This window comes from Argopecten irradians, chromosome 12 (genome assembly GCF_041381155.1).
Source record: "Argopecten irradians isolate NY chromosome 12, Ai_NY, whole genome shotgun sequence".
In the NCBI taxonomy this organism is placed as follows: domain Eukaryota; kingdom Metazoa; phylum Mollusca; class Bivalvia; order Pectinida; family Pectinidae; genus Argopecten; species Argopecten irradians.
Window position 1 is genome coordinate 31,804,352 of NC_091145.1, and position 18,990 is coordinate 31,823,341.

Sequence of the window (18,990 nt, forward strand, 5' to 3'; positions counted from 1 at the left end):
CAAGCGCTCCAGATTCAAAACTGGTAGGCTGGTTTTTTCGACTTATCCCAAACGTCGGAAGGTAGACGATTCTTTTACAACTTATCTTAATCTTCGGAAGGTAGCTTATTATTTTACCAATTGGGGATGAAATAAAACTAGCGCTCCCAATTCAAAATATTAGTTTGAATCTTTTGCGACTTATCTTCGACAGGAACAATAATGTAGTCCTATTTTTTTACGTCTCTGAATATGCCATATGCTTTAAAAGTTGCGTTTAATTAATTTGGAATAAACCGGTTCTTATGCAAGTTGAAGTAGTAATTGGTATCACTGTGATCTGCCTACAGATATGTATAGTGTATTGATCCGTATTTTTAATACGAAAAATAGCTTGCTCTCCAGAATCATACTTGGTAGACCGAACCTGAACCCAACCACATCTGTGGAGGAATTCTCCTGATGTCCAGAATTACTCAAATCATCATAACAATACTGTTTATTATACTTATTAATAATATTACGTAAATCTATTATAAGTACCAGTGGGGGGATGGAGGCGTATGGAACGCCATAGCTCTCTCATATGGTTCAAATATACTATATAAATTTGTGTTCTCATTATATTGTATGGTTTTATCATTATAGTATTTGATCTTATCAATATATGGTATCATTTTATCAATATTTGATTTGATTTGACCAATATATCATTTGCTTCTATCACTATTTTATTTTCATTTGTCATGGTATACCAATACAAACTATATGGCTGCACTATACGTTTCTGATCAGATAACTTTAACTTTATTTATATAGTAGTTTCATTCTGCAGGGAACCTTTATTGCCGTGACTACATGACGAAATTGGTTCTATGCCGATGACTCAACAAGTTCCTTTGGTAACGCTTAGTGATCACATTGACTTGAGAATTGGAGTATCCAGGTTTACAGTTATTGTTTGAATTTGTGATCGCATCACATTCAGCGATCCTTGATAACAATAACGTCATTCATTAAAAGAACTCCTCAGAGACCCATCTTACGTACACTGATTATTATTATTACCATGGGATATTACAATTAACATTGTAACAAGTGGAATATTGAATAATTTGAAATGAGTATACAATGTTATACAGAAGGTTATTACAAATGATTTGATTATTTATACAATAAACAACTACACATGTACCAATGTCCCTCTATCACTCTTTATTGTAAAAGGTGATAAATAGGTAAATAACGACTTCATGTACAGATGATTTATATGAATATAACAGTCTAATAAATACTTACTGCCCCTATTGCACAATAGTAAAAGGCAACTTTTAGGATCCTATCTTTTCTTTCTCCTATCTTAGTTCCTTCTTCCTAACGTCCCCCATGACACTTCATCACTCTTGGCATTTGGTTGACCGCTTGCCCCTGTGAGGAGAGATCTTGGTTTTGTCCCCTGGCCGAGACACACCATAGTCTATAATAGTAGTAGTTTCTGCTCCTGTTTAGCACTAAGCATTGAGAGAGTGAAACGACTGGTTAGCCCGTTATCAGTATAATGTGACCGGGTGGGTTGTGTTGCTTGGTGTCTTTGACGGCATGCTGCAGTGATATAGTACTATAAACAAGAGACCAATGGGCCTTAACAGTCATCTGAATATTTCATCTGAATATTGGCACAAAACAAGAATATAGTAGTGACAAACAATTAATACACGTCGAGAACTTTTAGTAGAAGAGGTTCAGGTTCTGATATATTTGATGAATTTGACCATAATTGAAGGTCCCTTGATCCCCATCGTGCTACATTCCAATATTCAGTCTCTAGGCCTCTTAGTTATTTACAAGAAATCGTTTAAAATATCCCTATTAGACCCATGTGACCTTAAATGAAGTTCAAGGTCATTAATTTGAATAAACGTACTAGTCTGGCATCCCAGCATTTCACAGACCCAATATCATGTCTGTATGCCTCTAATTTTTTCACAAGAAGTCGTATAAAGATTTTGACCTATTTGATCCATGTGACCTTAAATGAAGTTCAAGGTCATTCATTTGAACAAACTTTCAAATCTTTTATTCCAGCATGATGCAGGCCCAATATGAGTACCCTTGGCCTTTAGGTTCTTCAGAAGGCGTTTAAAGATTTTAGCCTTTTAGCCCATGTGACCTTGAATGAAGGTCAAGGTCATGCATTTTGACAAACTTGGTAGTCCTTCATACCAGCATGCTACAGGCCAAATATCAGTAACCTCGGTCTTCAAGTTACTGAGAAGAAGTTTGTTGAATTAAAAGTTTATGCACGGCGCACGACGACGGAAATGCATAATGACAATAAAAACAGTACATAGAGTCACCTGTAGTACACGTCAGAGGACACCGTCACAATATTTCTCTCTTACACCTTGAACGCATTGCTTAAATTCGTGTTAATGTATACTAATTACAGGATCTTATTTGTTCTCTTCTTCCAAACTTTGTTCTTACTAACGTCTCTCTTGAAACCACCTCACGTTTGGCCTTCTGTTCAACGCTCGCCCTGTCACCAAAGTCGTAACAAGTGCTATTTTCTGCTCCCGCTTAGCGCTCAGCATACAGGGAGTAGGAAGACTGGTTTTCCGGTTGTCAGTATTACATGGCATGACCGGTAGGGATGTGTTGTTGGTTTTCTTCAGTGGCATGCTTCAGTGATATAGCACTATTAAAAATCCTTTTTAACAGCCACGGCCATTTAAGGACGGCCTCCGTATGTATTCTGTGTCTTGTGCGTGTGAACTGCAAGGTTTGGTATGTTTATAAATTAACGTACCCAATTAACAGCCATTTAAGGGCGACCTACCATGTTTGCAGGGTGATGCGTGTGTTAAGTGATAGGTGCGTATTTTGGGAGACTGCAGTGTGGCCATGTTAGGTCTTGTATAGTGGAAATCGTTGCCTATTTATAGTGCTATATCATTGGCGCAGTTAAAATAAAATAGTTAATACTATGTAAGCCACATTCCACGAACTTGTGAACAAATATAAATAGTTATTCAGTTATTATAACCCATGATAATTGAGCCAACGGTAATGAATGATTCAAAGCATGTTCAATGTTTCTCCCGTAATAATGTAAAAACTTGTATTGCTCGGAATTGAATGAAAACAAAAAGTGATATATTAGTGATCAATTGTTATAGATAGCACGAAACATCATTCGTGACTTTTTCAAGGGACGATAACTCCCGTGGAATGTCCACCATGTCATGGCGTTGTCTACTTCTGTGCCGGTGTCCACGGTGTAAGGTCCGTTGAGGTTTGACAGACCGCAGTCATTGTACCACCAGCCTGATTGTCCTAATTTTGCACAGTTAGTACCCGCCGACATGTCTAGATCCGCATTAGCTGTACTGAATTTCATTCCGTTCAGATCTCCCATAGAGTCACCTTGAAAATAGAGCGCTAAATCATTAACTATGTCAAATGTATGTTGAATATGGAATTATCTAATTATGGTATTTTTAGGTCACCACAAGTGACCTATTCTAATCGCCCTTTGTCCGTCGTCGTATGTCCGTAAACAATTTACATTTTCGACTTCTTCTCCAACACTTGTGAAGCAATTTCAATGAAATTTTGCACAAACCTTTTAGGACATCAGGTCAATCAAAATTTTGAATTATATGGTATCCCCAGGGGGCTGTGGGATGGGCCAAAAGGGGTAAAATTGACTAAAATTTCAAAAATCTTCTCCCTCACAGATGTGGTGGAATCAATTACTCTTCATAGATAGAAAAGTCTACTATAGTTTATATTGGGGAAAACACATTTATGAACATTTTTGCTCAATGTTCATAGGAAATACGTCAAACTTGTTTAGAATTATTAGCCTGAGATAGCATTTTAAAATAATATTGGTCCTTGCCGAACCACATGCTAAACATTGCATACATTGGAGGACGTCCTTACATGACCTTGGCTGTTAATAACACATTCAATTAATCAAACAAACAAACCCTGGGGGCAAACAAACAAACCCTGGGGGCAGAGGGGCCAAAAGGGTTAAATAGGCTTAAACTTCAAAAATCTTCTTCTTAAGTTCTGAAAATGGTAGAATCAAATACTTAAGGTCTTTTATGAAAATTTAATTATATGACACTGGGGTCTCACGTTTTCCCTTAGAAGGGGGTCAAGTTTACTTTAGTTTATATATGAAAAACACATTAATAAACATTATTTGCTCAATTGTCATAGGAAATGAGTCAAACTTTTTATAATTATTAGCCTAAGATATACTATTTTAACATGCATATCAGTCCTCGCTGACCCCCTGGGATACCAGAGGGGCGGGGCCAAACAAGGTCAAAATGACTTAAAATTAAAAAAAAATCTTCTGAGTTCACAGGTTTGATGTAAGCATGTAAGATTATAAAGTTAAATTCATAAAATCACTGACCGATTCAAGGGCCAGTATATTAGTGTATATGTGTCTTTGTTTCATTCTAAACGAACTCAGGTGACCTTTAAGGCCCATGGGCCTCTTGTTTATTGTTTAATATCTCTTCCGTCTATATGGTTATTACTTATAAAAATAAAAAATACCCATCAAGGACTTTTAATTTTGATTATGTAATTGATTAAGGATTTGCGATACTTTTACTGTATTATTTGACAAAAACATGCACATCTGTTGCATTGCTGGTATAACGTGTTGACCTACCTGCAGTACCAGTGTAGCCCGATATTGTAAGCTGATATCGTTGGCCCCACCAACCAACATGGAAATTGCTGTAGCCCGCGAACTTACGGACGCTTTGCCAGTCTTCCAACTCAATACGAGCTTCACATGGTTGATCGTAGCACATTGTCTTCATCATGTCTAATCCTAGGGAAATATACATTAGCAGCCATCATTAGGTATCTAAATTTGCTATTAATGATAAAATTATATTGAAATTGTAAAGATGCTCCAACCCCGACTGAACATAAACGATACTCATCATAAGAGCAATAATTTGTGTGTATTTATGTCAGTTAAATTTCTTGTTTTAATTAACGTCCTATTAACAGCTAGTTTCATTTAAAGACAACCTCCCATATGTATGCACCGAATCGCGTGTATGAACTGCAAGGTGCGTGACTTTGGAGACTGTGATGTGTTGTGTCTTCTTGTATAGTGGAACCCCTGCCTTTTATAGTGCTATATCACTGAAGCATGCCGCTGAGTACATCACGAAACATGCCCTGCAGGTAGGGCGTTAGAATTGTACCTGCTGCCCCTATTGCATGATCGTAAAAGGCGACTAAATTTAGGATCTTATCTTTTCTCTTCTTCCTAACTGACTTTATCTTTCCTAATGCCTCCCTTGGCATCGCCTCATTTTTGGCCTTGAGTTGAGCGTTCGCCCCTGTGAGGAAGGCTCTGGGTTCTGTCCCCTGGCCGAGACACACCAAAGTCTATAAAAGTGGTAGTTTCTGCTCCTGCTTAGCGCTCAGCATACAGGGAGTGGGACGACTGGTTCGCCCGTTGTCAGTATAATGTGACCGGGTGGGGTGTGTTGCTTGGTGTCTTCGGCGGCATGCTTCAGTGATATAGCACTATAAAAAGGGCAATAGTTCCACTATACAAGAAGACACAACACGAATATACCGCAGTCTCCCAAAACACGTACCTCGCACAACATACACGCAACACTACGCATACATGGGAGGCCGTCCTTACATGACCATAGCTGTTAATAGGACGTTAATAAATCAAACAAACAAACATCACGAAACACACCCAATCCGGTCACATTACACTGATAACGGGTGTAAATGTATGTCAAAATTTTGTAAAATAATTGATTTTGCTTTAGATGTGAGGAAAAAAAGGGCATAGTGCCATAGAGTTTTATTGGTGCACAATTATTTCTACCTTGAAATAAAATAAGTAAATGTTGTAACTTTGGACAAAGTCACACTCCAGCCAGTCGCATTATACTGACAACGGGCGAACCAGTCGCCCTACTCCCTGTATGCTGAACGTATTTCATGTGATAAAGTATACAGTATACATTTTTAAGACATAACAAATATCATCGAAGGCTGAATTTATTTGGTGGCTCTCGGTTCGATCAGGAATTATAGAAAAAAATGATATAGCCAAACAAATCTTGATCAATTTATAAGTCTGATATACAAAAATATGGTTTGATTTGTACGCTCTACTAGCAGCTAGTTAAAAAAACATCCGTGTATGTGGTGCATGTTCTGGGAGACTGCGGTATAATTGTGTTGTCTACCTGTATTGCAGAACTCTTGCCCTTTTATATGGCTAAATCACTTAGGCATGGCGCCGACGACACCAAGTAAAAACACACCACCCATTCAAAAAATTGACAACGGGCGTACCAGTCATCCCACGCAAGGGGAACGTTAGGAAGAAGAAAGTAAGTTAGGGAGAAGAGGCACATTGGCCTTAACGGTTACCTGATATCAGATACAAACTAGTCAGTCATTTACTAGGCTAGCCAACTGATGTCTTTTGTTGCCTTTTGACCAAAACAAATCCCTTAAATATATGTAGGAAATATATTTTGTGAATATCAAACTACATGCAGTATAACTTTATTAAGTTCCAATAAGTGTAAATGATAAATTCAGTAATTTACTAATCAAATCAAGCCCATTTTAGATCTGATCCTTTGTTTGTTTGTTTGTTTGATTAATTAACGTCCTATTAACAGCTATGGTCATGTAAGGACGGCCTCCCATGTATGCAGTGTGTTACGTGTATGTTGCGCGAGGTGCGTGTTTTGGGAGACTGCGGTATATTCGTGTTGTGTCTTCTTGTATAGTGGAACTGTTGCCCTTTTTATAGTGCTATATCACTGAAGCATGCCGCCGAAGACACCAGGCAACACACCCCACCCGGTCACATTATACTGACAACGGGCAAACCAGTCGTTCCACTCCCGTTATGCTGAGCGCTAAGCAGGAGCAGAAACTACCACTTTTATAGACTTTGGTGTGTCTCGGCCAGGGGACAGAACCCAGAGCCTTCCTCACAGGGGCGAGCGCTCAAAGTGAGACTCTAGGAAGAACAAAGTAATTTAGGGAGAAAGAAAAGATAAGATCCTAAATTTAGTCGCCTTTTACGATCATGCAATAGGGGCAGCAGGTACAATTCTTACGCCCTACCTGCAGGGCCAAGATCTGATCCTAGATATTTCGTATTTCAGTCTGAATACAAAATTGTATAAACTTGAGCGAAAGTATTTACATATTTATATGTTCAGAAGGTCTAATATTAATTTATATCTCAAGGGAAATAGCTTTATGGTTGAATAAGAACAATTTCCGTACTTATCTTTCCAATATTAGACTAAATTCAAAGTTTCATTAATCTCGGTGCATATTTAATCGTGTTAACAAGGTCCAATAACGATGTAACAGTCGAATCAAGCTGTTGTTCGAACTCGTCCGAGATCTTACCAATGTTTAGAAAGTTTCATTAAGCTGGAAACATATTTACATAAGTTAACTTGTCAGCAAGGAAATGTTAACGTTTTACGCGTATAATATAGTCAAGTGATAAAATTATAGCGCATGCACAAGAACAATTACGAAGTGAAATCGGTATCAAATATTTATCGGTCACTGAGTAAAGATCAATATGTGATCGTATATCATATCGATTGTCTACTCGAACGAGATTAGGGGACATATAAAATGTGACACATTCTTCTATCACAGCTTTTGTTCATAGATTGGGATACTGACATGCTAATAAGACAAATTTATTGCAAATCTGTACAGTTATGTTTAGTTTTGGTCTTTATTTATGCCTGGGTAATTGACATTGAGGCCTCAAAAAGAGGGAGGGACGCTTTTACGGACATTTTCTCTTATTGTGTCGAAAACGGTATAGTTTGTATTTAAAATTAAATGCAGTTTAGGGAATTAGAAGTCAACAATGTAAACAATATTGATTTTTAGGCAACAGTAAGAACGTAGGCGTGATTGAGTTCCGGTCGTTTGCTTCAATGAATTTGTTATCATTAATTGCAATTGAAGCTCATCTAATTTACCCAAATATATTCAAGCATGTTACGTTTGGCCGTTTGTATGTACGGTATGTACGCCTCAAGTTTACATTTGTGAATTCTTCATGTTAAAATAAGAGGCCATTCATACAATACATGCAGAAAACTGGGGAAATTGATAAATGACAATAGAATGAACACTAGCATAATAATATTCACAACATCTAGGGTTTTCAGAAACGAGTTATAAATGAGAAAGAGAAAAAAATACAGTACTTTTCGGTAGTGTGGCACCCATATTATACCGTGTGCAAATGCATCAAAACGCATGTAATGGATCTGTTTCTGACTTTACAATTTACACAAATACCTTTAAGATACAAGACTTTGTTATCATAGCAAGCAAAAATGCAAATCACTTTTAGGATTTGACCTAAACATGTGACGTTATGAATTTTATATATCAGTCATTAGGCTACATAGTCACGCAAATATGTTCTTGTTTACCCTTGTTGAGATCTTGGCTTCGCCAGAAACCGTAGATTCCTGTTTTTAGAATCAAATATATTATCGCCAACTTCGCCTTGTCGATAAATATTTATGTAAATACAAATCTATTAAAATACAGATCTTTAACCACTCCGTTCAATACAGGATCTGACAACATCAATAAGGGGGTCATGTTCGGATGACGTTTAAATGTATTTTTACACCTTGCTACTCCAATTGAAAACGCCATTTCGTCCCAGTATACATATACTTCTGGCTTTGTTGTGCTCTTTGGGCGAGATGACTGCGTACACGAAAATAGTTCTGAGAGCTTTTTTCAAACTGTTTGTCCATTGATGTTCACTTTCAAGATTCTTCAAGCAGTGAATTTATTGGCCATTTCGAAAGGTCACATGAACATGACCCCTAATGGGATGTTTTGAGATCCTCTTATCAGACGTAGTGATAATAAGGATCTGTATTTTAATCAGATTGATGTAAACATTGTGTTAGTCTTGTTTCTTTTATTGAAAGGTCAAGCAAGACTTTTATACCCCGAATTAATCCTACATATATGTATTACTTGAAAAGTAAAGAGCTAGATGTATATTTGTACTAAATAAAATAATAAAAGCAGTTAAGGATAATGTTGGGGGAGAAATGTAAATAAAGATATATAGAGGTTACGCAGAGAGTGGTTGATGGACATAGAATTTATTTCATAGGAGTTATTTTGTTTAATTCACATAATATACAAGCTTTATTGATTGTCTTTGCAATTTTTAGAAAATAATGAGTATCAATAACCCCAAATTGTGTAACTTCTGTATATTTGATCATATTTCTCCCTCAATATTACCGCAAACTGCTTTATGATTTCATATGTATTTGTGTTAAATTCAGTCATCAGCAAACCATTCTAAACACATTCAAGCCCGACCTAGATGTACTAATTCTAATATAACACTGTCCAAAACAATTATAAATTTTGATAACTGATAAAGTAGTTGGATTCAAGGTTATCATCATGACTAATTGAAGTTCCGTAATATCACATTCCACTACTCTGAAAATATGAATATGCTACCGAAGAACCAACATATTTATATAATGGCCTGTTAGTGAAAAAAAAAATTGGCCCTGCAGGTAGGGCGTTAGAATTGTACCTGCTGCCCCTATTGCATGATCGTAAAAGGCGACTAAATTTAGGATCTTTTCTCTTCTTCCTAACTGACTTTATCTTTCCTAATGCCTCCCTTGGCACCGCCTCACTTTTGGCCTTGAGTTGAGCGTTCGCCCCTGTGAGGAAGGCTCTGGGTCACAACACACCGCATACATGGGAGGTCGTCCTTACATGACCATAGCTGTTAATAGGACGTTAATAAATCAAACAAACAAACAAATAGTTAGTGAAATAACAGCATGTATTGTGATAGAAAATGCCTCAATTGTAATAAAATGTTATTTAAGAATATTGATTTCGGTTAACTTACCTAGCCAGAACTCTCCACTGAAGTTGCCAAATGTATTCGAATAACTATTGTGATCAAAAGATACAGAACCATCGAAACGGTTCTGAAAAACCTGAAAAAAATATAACCATATAGAGTAGGTATGGAATGTGCCACCATCATTCTGTGACATGTCATTTTCTCATAGATATAACGTTAAACCCCAGCAATTGCATTACAATAACTGACTACCCACCATGAGAGACAAGTCTGTAATACAAATACAGCACTTTCAAAGAGAGGAGTTTTAAATATTCAAAATTAAAACTGAAATTAATTGATCAAATAGGCACAGCTGTTTTTATTTCAACGTTATAAGTGGCCACAGTGCCAATTTTAGGTTCTTGGACCCCTCTAATAATATCAGGTGACACTAAAGCCCTGCATGTATATACATGCATTAAATAACTACATGTATTTGATTGTGTAGCACTTCAATAGTTTTCCTTCACTTCAATTCCTCAGATACCTGTAACAACAAACAAACATGTACCGAAATGTCTGTATAACATCAATCATACTTACTCTCCATTCTCAATGTTGATAGTCATACAATACAATTGTGTTCAAATAGGTTTATGCAAATTACTAACCGTCCATCCCCTTTTAATTTAATCAGCCCTGTGTCCGCATTGGAACTCTTCTAATTCAACAGGATATAGTCCATTTTCAAGTTTCAGGATTGAATGAGTTACTAAATATCAATATTACGAAAATCAATATCTCCACACATTCTATATACTCAATAATGAATCAATGTTACATTATCACCCACCAACATTGAAAATGTTAATGCAATGACTCACCGCCCATCCACCGCCTGCAATGTCCATATCGCAAAGTACGTGTTGGGGTTCATCTTGTTTTGATACCCTTCTGATATCGTATTCACCTGTTGGTCGTGGACTACATGACTGTCGCCAACCTAAGCATGTGTCGGACCCTGATAAAAGATTGATTATACTGATACACATGTATTGAGTTTAAACAAAATCGATTCTACCAATTCTAATAATACTTACTTACTGCTATTCCACTGACTTTTGATTGGTCGAAATTCTTAATTTTGACATAAACTCCTTTTTCCTCAGTGTCACGTCAGTAATTGTAATCGTCATAAACAATCAAATAACACTCTCCGATCACTTATATAATAGCAAACCGCTATTAGTAGGTATGACGATGTCAGAATCCTTCAGGCATCTATAGCATAAAAATCGACATGATGCTTTATTTCTTAAAACATGGATGCCCGGCTACCGATTTTTATTAGCCACCGGCCGGTGAAACCGGAGGGGACAATAATGTTTTTTATAGTCTGTCTGTCCGGATTTTGTTTTAAGACGATAACCTAAGAAAAATATCAACGGATTTTGATCAAACTTCACACAATGGTAGCATATGAGAAAATACAGCTTGAGTTTTTAGCACTTATGTATGTCATAACATTGATATGATGTTCAATACTACGTATGGTTGCTTCGTCAAGTAATTTATTAAGCCTGTGTTCTATATATATTTCCTAAAATATCCTTCAAAGAATGATTTTATGTGTCTTTTTCTATTTTTATTACTATTTAATTATACAAAAAATCCATAGTGAAAAACAACAATATGCAGTATATTATCTATATGTGACAGTATACTATTTATAATACTGTAAAAAAAGTATTTATTATGTGTGAATGTTAAATATATCTGTATTAAAGAGACAGAGAGTGGTGCAAGTTAAAAATAGGTGAATATGGTGTTCCTTATGCGTAAATGTGTTGTTGTTGGTGGTGTTTTTGTCGTCGAATATTAGAATGAAACGGATTAGTCTCCCTTCTGACTAAAATTACTTCAAATTAACTTCACTGTACATATACAGTATATATATTTTGAGTGGGTACGACGAATGATTGGATGTATGCAAGCGCTTGTTTGTTGTTTGTTTGATTAAAGACGACAGAGCATAAATGATTGTGTTTAAATGTATGCAAAGCGCTTGATATAGTGACACGGAATTTTTTCGGGATGCAATTAATTACTTTTCATATTTTTAACTTGAAGTAAAATTAGAAGCTCAAACTTTTCAATGGTGGTAATGGTGTAAAGTAAGTAACTTTTGTAACTGAAGAAAAATACTAAATCGTCTGCTCCTGTTTTTGATAGTGAAAAAATACCATTTGTCAGCGGTGGAGTTTGTTTGATTAATTACCGTCCTATTAACAGCTATGGTCATGTAAGGACGGCCTCCCATGCATGCAGTGTGTTGTGCAAGGTGCGTATTTAAGGAGACTGTGGTATATTCATGTCGTGTCTTCTTGTCTTGTGGTACTGTTGTCCTTTTTATAGTGCTATATCACTGAAGCATGCCGCCGAAGACACCAAACAACATACCTCACCCGGTCACATTATACTGACAACGGGCAAACCAGTCGTCCCACTCCCGTTATGCTGAGCGCTAAGCTGGAGCAGAAACTTCCCTTTTTATAGACTTTGGTGTGTCTCGGCCAGGGGACAGAACCCAGAGCCTTCCTCACGGGGGCGAGCGCTCAACCAAAGGTCAAAAGTGAGGTTGTGTCAAGGGAGACTCTAGGAAGAACAAGTAATTTAGGGAGAAAGAAAAGATAAGATCCTAAATTTAGTTGCCTTTTACGATCATGCGATAGGGGCAGCAGGTACAATTATTATGCCCTACTGTATACAAGCGCAAATTCTGAATACATCTGTAATTAGGTAAGAGATATGAGTGAGGTAATATTGATCTAAAATATAATAAAATATGTAAATTGAATGAGAGCCCTAGATATGCGAATAGGAAACGTATTGTTATTTACAAGTATAACTGAATATTTTTTTAAGGTCTGTGTTCTTTGGCTGAAATGAAGGATGGTTTTCGTATTAAATGAAGGATGGTTTTCGCGTTCTATGTAATACAATCAGTTGCTAGGGGATTAACTTTTGATAATTTTCTACATAAATCATCTGTATTGGGGCTAAAGTCCGTACGTAATATATTTTGTAAATCATGCACCATTTAATATGTTGGCTTAATATATGTAAGAAATAGGCAAGAAACACGCTAAACTCCTTGAAAACAGGTTTAAAAAAGCCAGCATTTTTTTATGAATAATTGGGAAAAATATGAATGAAGATTTTTATTTCGCGAGTTTTTAGCACAGGAATATGTCATAGCATTGATATGATGATTAATTAATACGAAGAATGGTTACGTTACATTTTGAAAAAAAAACAACCTTTTACCGATATCCTCATTATCATAACTTTGCCATTCATAGTCACCATATTGCGCATATCAACCAACAGAATTAAAAAAAAATATGTTTAAATGCTCTTCAAACAAATATTTCGTTATTACAATATAACGCAAGAAATTTGGAAACTTCTCTTTGTTATTTTCCCGCTACATATGTCGTAGTAATTTTGCAATGATTCTTGAATATGTGTTTTGAAAAATATTGTTCCTGTCAGGGAAACCCAAAGTAACAAAACTACTTTTAACTTAAGTGTGTTTCATGAAGTTCTATTATTGTTTAACAAGTTTTTTGACCAGATTTAATTTTTTTGACTCCCTGCCTAAATCTCATTACGCTGTACGCCACTAACAAGGGCTCATAATAATTGTCCTCCGAAAATTGGAAAGATTCCTTCAGTACTTTCAGAAAAATAGTGGTAACAAGAACTAACTATGAAAATCAAAAATGACCATCCTTGTTAACAGATTGATCTCAAAAATGCAATATGCATATCTAGGGCTCTAGGGGACTCCTATATATGAACTTTGAGCAAGAATTGTTAACGGGCGGATGGATATACCAAGGACAAAATATCATTTTAACATCCCATCATCTGATGATGGTGGGCCAGTTCCTTTCCCTTTGAAATAAGTCCGAAATATTCAAATGTCGGTATACCATGACCATTTACGCGTATATCATATCTTCAAAAGCAAAAAAATACCATAACCTGATAAATGAGATATTAATGATAATTAGAGTTTTACATTGCCACAAGGGTATTATTATATTATTATTATATTCACCATTATACTATTTTACATAACATTTTAAAGTTATATGTGCCATAACTGGGCGAAAACTTTAGCATGCCATTTTTTCTGCAGTAATCTATTAAAAACCTGAAAGTTGTGTAAATCATTCATTGCTGGACAGGCAAACATGCCTTATCAACATTAGTTACTACACCGAATGTATTCCGTGTAAAATAATTATTTTTATGTCTTATGTATGTTTAGATGAAAATATACCTTCAAAAATAACCGCAATTACTAATAATACTGTAGCAATATGAAAGGAAATTTTACATCTAAGCTTCATTGTCACGTCTGACCGCAAGTACTTCATGTAGAAGTTCATATAAATTTTTGCAACACTTTCTTACTTGCATCCATATGTTTCGGTATCATTTTATGAAATAACTATAACATTATCCCAATCTGATTAAAATACAGATCCTTATTATCACTACGTTTGATATACGGAGTGGCTATAAGGATCTGTATTTCAATTAGATTGAACATTATCCCGATAGATAAATCATCTGCATTTAGTTTTCTGTGTTTTTCAGCACTAACGTACCTATCTACATCAAGATAAAAGACAAATATTATTTTCAATATATACATGTACAAGTTTTGCAAGTTTTAGAAATAGCAATAATACTAATCAGATATCAGTAAACGTATTTCCATTCATACTTACATTGATAGTAATAAGCCACTCCGTCCTGTGAAATAGCTCCAGTTGCGTCGTTGAAGATTTTTGAATACAATCTACACAGTCCAGTTTCGGTGTTGGTAGAAAAAGACAAACAGTGGTGTTTCTTACAATACCTCAAACATTCCTGGAACTTCATGACGTCACTGTATTCATGAAGAATACCACTTGTAAACAACTTTCGTTTCAAACTCAGGTTTTGTTTGTAATATTCTCTGCATGTCTTTATGTATGTTGGGTGTAACAGAAGGATAACGAAGACAATTAATTTGTTCATCCTGACACGACTCGCACAAAGTTACTAGATATATCCCTCTAAAATGAGTATCACTATTTATGCTCATAATATCTACGGTGTGAATATTTTATAAAGACATCGCAGTTTTATTACTTTATCCTTTGGTACGATAGGTCTGATCAATACTATTTTACAAAATTTACAAATTAATTAACAGCACGCGTGTTTCTATTATACTGTACACATAACCCCGCTTTTAAAGATACTCCACCGCTGACGAATGGTATTTTTCTCTATCAAAAAACAGGACCAGAAAAATTAGTATTTGTCTTCACTTACAAAAGTTACTTTATACTAGTTGAAAATATAAAAAATATCAAAAATAATTAATTGCATCCCGAAAAAAATCACAGTACTTTGCCCTTTATGGAATGAAGTAATGATTGCTCATGTACCTAAAGCAAAAAAAAGAAATAATTATATGCGAAGAATTGTCTACACGGTCTAGGGTTTGTGTTAGTGTTAATAGAGATAATAATGTTCCTTGCAATTCCTTGTCACTGTACACGTATCCATGAGGAAGACCAATAGTAAACAAATTTCGTTTCAAATTCAAGTTGTGTTTGTAATAATGTCTTTATGTGTGCTAAATGAAAGACCAAGATGATAATCAATATTTATGTTCCTCCTACATGTAACATGACACACAATAAGAGGCTCATGAGGCCTTGACGATCACCTGAGTGCTGACACAAAAATAATGTCACAGTCTTGTCAAATATCATTGGCGGATTTATTTTTAACTACTCTCTCTCTCTCTCTCTCTCTCTCTCTCTCTCTCACTCTCTTTGTTTTGTATGCATTTCAACTGTATAAAACATTTTTGTGTCGCCTGCAACGCTGGTGCGACACATAGGTATCAGTATGTTGTCTTCGGCGGCGTTCAGAAAAAGGTTTCCTTGCAACAACTTTGTCGTCCGATTTTAACCAAATTTGGCAAATTGTTTTATATCAATGAAATCCCGGATTCGGGATGCAATTAATTATTTTTCATTTGTTTAACTTGAAGTAAAATTAGAAGCTCTAACTTTTCAATGGTGGTAATGGTGAAAAGTAAGTAAGTTTTGTAACTGAAGAAAAACACTAACACGTCTGCTCCTGTTTTTGATAGTGAAAAAATAACATTTGTCAGCGATGGAGCGTCTTTAAAAAATCAACCGAACTATATATCTAAATTGTATGGGTATTTTTATGTATTCAAAGCAAAAATATACCTTACATATACATTGTTGATCTATGTAAAATGTATATGTTTGCTTAATAAAGTACATATACACCTGTATAATATATACATAATTAACGGGTAAAAATACCTCTCACTTCTTGTCATATTTTTATCACATACTCTAAAGCTTCATAGAACGTATGCTGATTTACCTGTCAATGTATGTATCGGCTGTTTCACTGAATCAGGCCAATATAACCATTAGCCGGATGAGAATTTCAGCGATCCCGATTTTGAACTTCAAAATTTTCTTCGGATTTATTTTCACTTCTTCCGCAATATTTTGTTCAACCCTTTTTTTACATTCCTAACCAATTTTTTCACATTAATTTCTGCTTTGGTGTATTCTCTGTACTTGCTTTCATTCGTTGTTTCCGTGAATCTTTTCCAACTTCCATGCTTTCTGTGTATTGCTTTCACAATACTTCCATCTAGTGATTTATTTTACTGCTTTTTAGTTGTTTTTCTCACTGGTATATGATTGTTTGTTGCCTTCAATATTTTCTCTACAAATCTATCGTTATTTTCATCTACTTCTCCGTTTAATAATTATCTCCAGTTTATTTCGAGATCTTCTCTGGTTTTTTCATAATTCCCTCGATTGTACAGCATTTTCATATCCGTGTGATTTGGTATATCATTAGTACATACAAAATTGAATTTAACACAACAGTAATCACTTTTGCCTAGAGCAGTGGTAACACTTAATTTTTCCACCATATTTTCTTCATTTGTAAATACTAGGTCCAGCACACTTGACTCTTGATTCACTCTTATCCTTGTTGGCTCATGGACATGTTAAAATAAATAATTATCACAGACTCCACAAATTCGTATTCATTCTTGTTTTTTTTGTAATCAGTTGCGTTCTAGTTCCAATTAATGTTTTTGAAGTTGAAATCTCCCATAATTAATAGACGTGAGTAGTTTGTTTCACCTGCTTTAGTTATTATTTCATATAATTCCCTATTGTTCTCTTCACTACTGCTTGGCATTCAACACAACCGATGAATAGTTTATATCATCTGTTGAGGTTCATAGATTCCCATATTTATTCTTTGAAAACTGTTTAGTACTTAGTAACTTCTATTGCCTTTAATTCTGGTCTAATATAAAATGCTGTTCCTCTCATCCCTTCATCGTTTCCAGCATTATCATTAGATCATCATTTAAATTCCTAGCTTTAAATTTATCCAGCTTGTTATAGCTAATGTATCCGCATTTGTGAATAAACATGGGATATTATTCTTTTGCTTTTGTTTATTTTTAAACATACCAGTAGAATTATCAGAACAATTCAAATTTAATTTTTTAACAAAAATACTATTTTCACTTTCTACATTTACACCTTGTCCAATTCCCTCTATTGGGTATCTGTTGGTACTTTCACCAGTTTTTTGGCCCATGGTGGTCCCCGAATCTTGAACTTGAATTGCCCTGCCTTCATTCCTTTTTTTTGGTCTCCTCACACATCTCTTTTTTCTTTATTCTCTCTGCATTTGTCATGTCATTGCTCAGCATTATGACATCTAGCCTTTGATTTTTCCTCAACATTGAAATGTTCTTAAATAGATCTTTTTTTAGTTTCCAGATTGTCGAGAACAGCTAAGAGAGGCATCCTGGCTACTTCTCGTTTATCTTCAGATTTTTTTACATCCTTTCCATTCTAGTCTTATGACCTTCATGTTTTTCACATCCTTGACTTTGATCTTGCATGTTTTCAATATTTCCCTACAATGCTGTTCTCTTTCCTCCTCGCATTCAGCAGCGCTCTCGTCTGATCCGTATATCATGTTACTTTCACGATTTTTTTTTCATTCAGCTCTGTTATGATTGTATCAAAATGATTCTGTTTATTGGGTACCCCTCTAAAAGCTGCCTGTACATTTCCTCCGTCCTGTTGACTTATTGTTTTCTTTTCCAATTCATCATTAACGATGTTTCTCACTTCTTTCTCATCACATTTATGTGTAATCTTTGCCTCAAGTGTAGTCAACCGGTCCTCATAATCTGCCCTATTTACATCTTTCCTCGATCTTAAGATCTGTTCTTTTCAACAGATTCCATGCACCTACCACAAAACCACATTGCATCTGATTTCTGAAGGAAATTAAAGTCATCTTGGCTTTTGTCCAGGCATACGATATGAAAATGTAGCTTACATCTTTGACATTCCATCATCATGGCTTGTGGGTCATGAAAAACCTTGCTATGTCATTAAATTCATCCTCATCACATAACCAAGGTGCCTTAAAGGGCGATTCCAATGGAGATTGTGTTCTTGAACTGGGTCGTGAGGGACCACTGGAGCTTGTACTAGTTTTGCTTTCTTCTTTTTTGACTCGGCGATCGCCGATCCTCCACCTTGTTTACTGCTGCTGGCCATTGTAACCGTTTCTTCAACATCAAAATTATGATGTTCACTCCAGAATGCCGAAGTATGGAGCTCTTAACTTTCAAACTGAACTTCGAATTACCACCTTATAACATTATTTATAAGTGATACACGGTTTAGAACAATCATGACTGTGATTCATTACTCAAAGTAGCGGAGCTGTAAAAAGTCCATATTTACCGGTTAACTGGAAGTGACGTTACTCCATTTACTTAACTAATGTATTACTATTTTAGAAATATCCTAAATCTTTTTGGGTTACAATGGAAGACATCATGCGCCACTTCACGAACATGCAAACAGACCACTTCAAACGCCAGAATGTGGTTAAGACGACACCGAGCG

The 18,990-nt window shown here is 35.6% G+C and overlaps 1 protein-coding gene across 1 annotated transcript; it reads right to left on the reverse strand.

Annotated features, from left to right (window-relative positions):
* Nucleotides 1-945: 945 nt before the first annotated feature.
* Nucleotides 946-15,407, reverse strand: LOC138336684 (ficolin-1-like). The gene is made up of 5 exons (XM_069286226.1): nt 14,713-15,407; nt 10,792-10,928; nt 9,968-10,058; nt 4,679-4,843; nt 946-3,405 (listed from the first exon to the last, which is right to left on the reverse strand). The coding sequence occupies exons 1-5, from the start codon at nt 15,002-15,004 to the stop codon at nt 3,146-3,148; spliced, it is 945 nt and encodes a 314-aa protein (XP_069142327.1). The 5' UTR covers nt 15,005-15,407; the 3' UTR covers nt 946-3,145.
* Nucleotides 15,408-18,990: the final 3,583 nt, after the last annotated feature.

Excerpts from the sequence above, each read along its gene's own strand:
- LOC138336684 (XM_069286226.1), bottom strand. The coding sequence starts at position 15,004 with ATGAACAAATTAATTGTCTTCGTTATCCTTCTGTTACACCCAACATAC. Across the intron at positions 10,929-14,712 it reads AGTGGCTTATTACTATCAAT|GGTCCGACACATGCTTAGGT; the intron begins GTAAGTATGAAT and ends ATCTTTTATCAG. Across the intron at positions 10,059-10,791 it reads TTGCAGGCGGTGGATGGGCG|GTTTTTCAGAACCGTTTCGA; the intron begins GTGAGTCATTGC and ends TATTTTTTTCAG.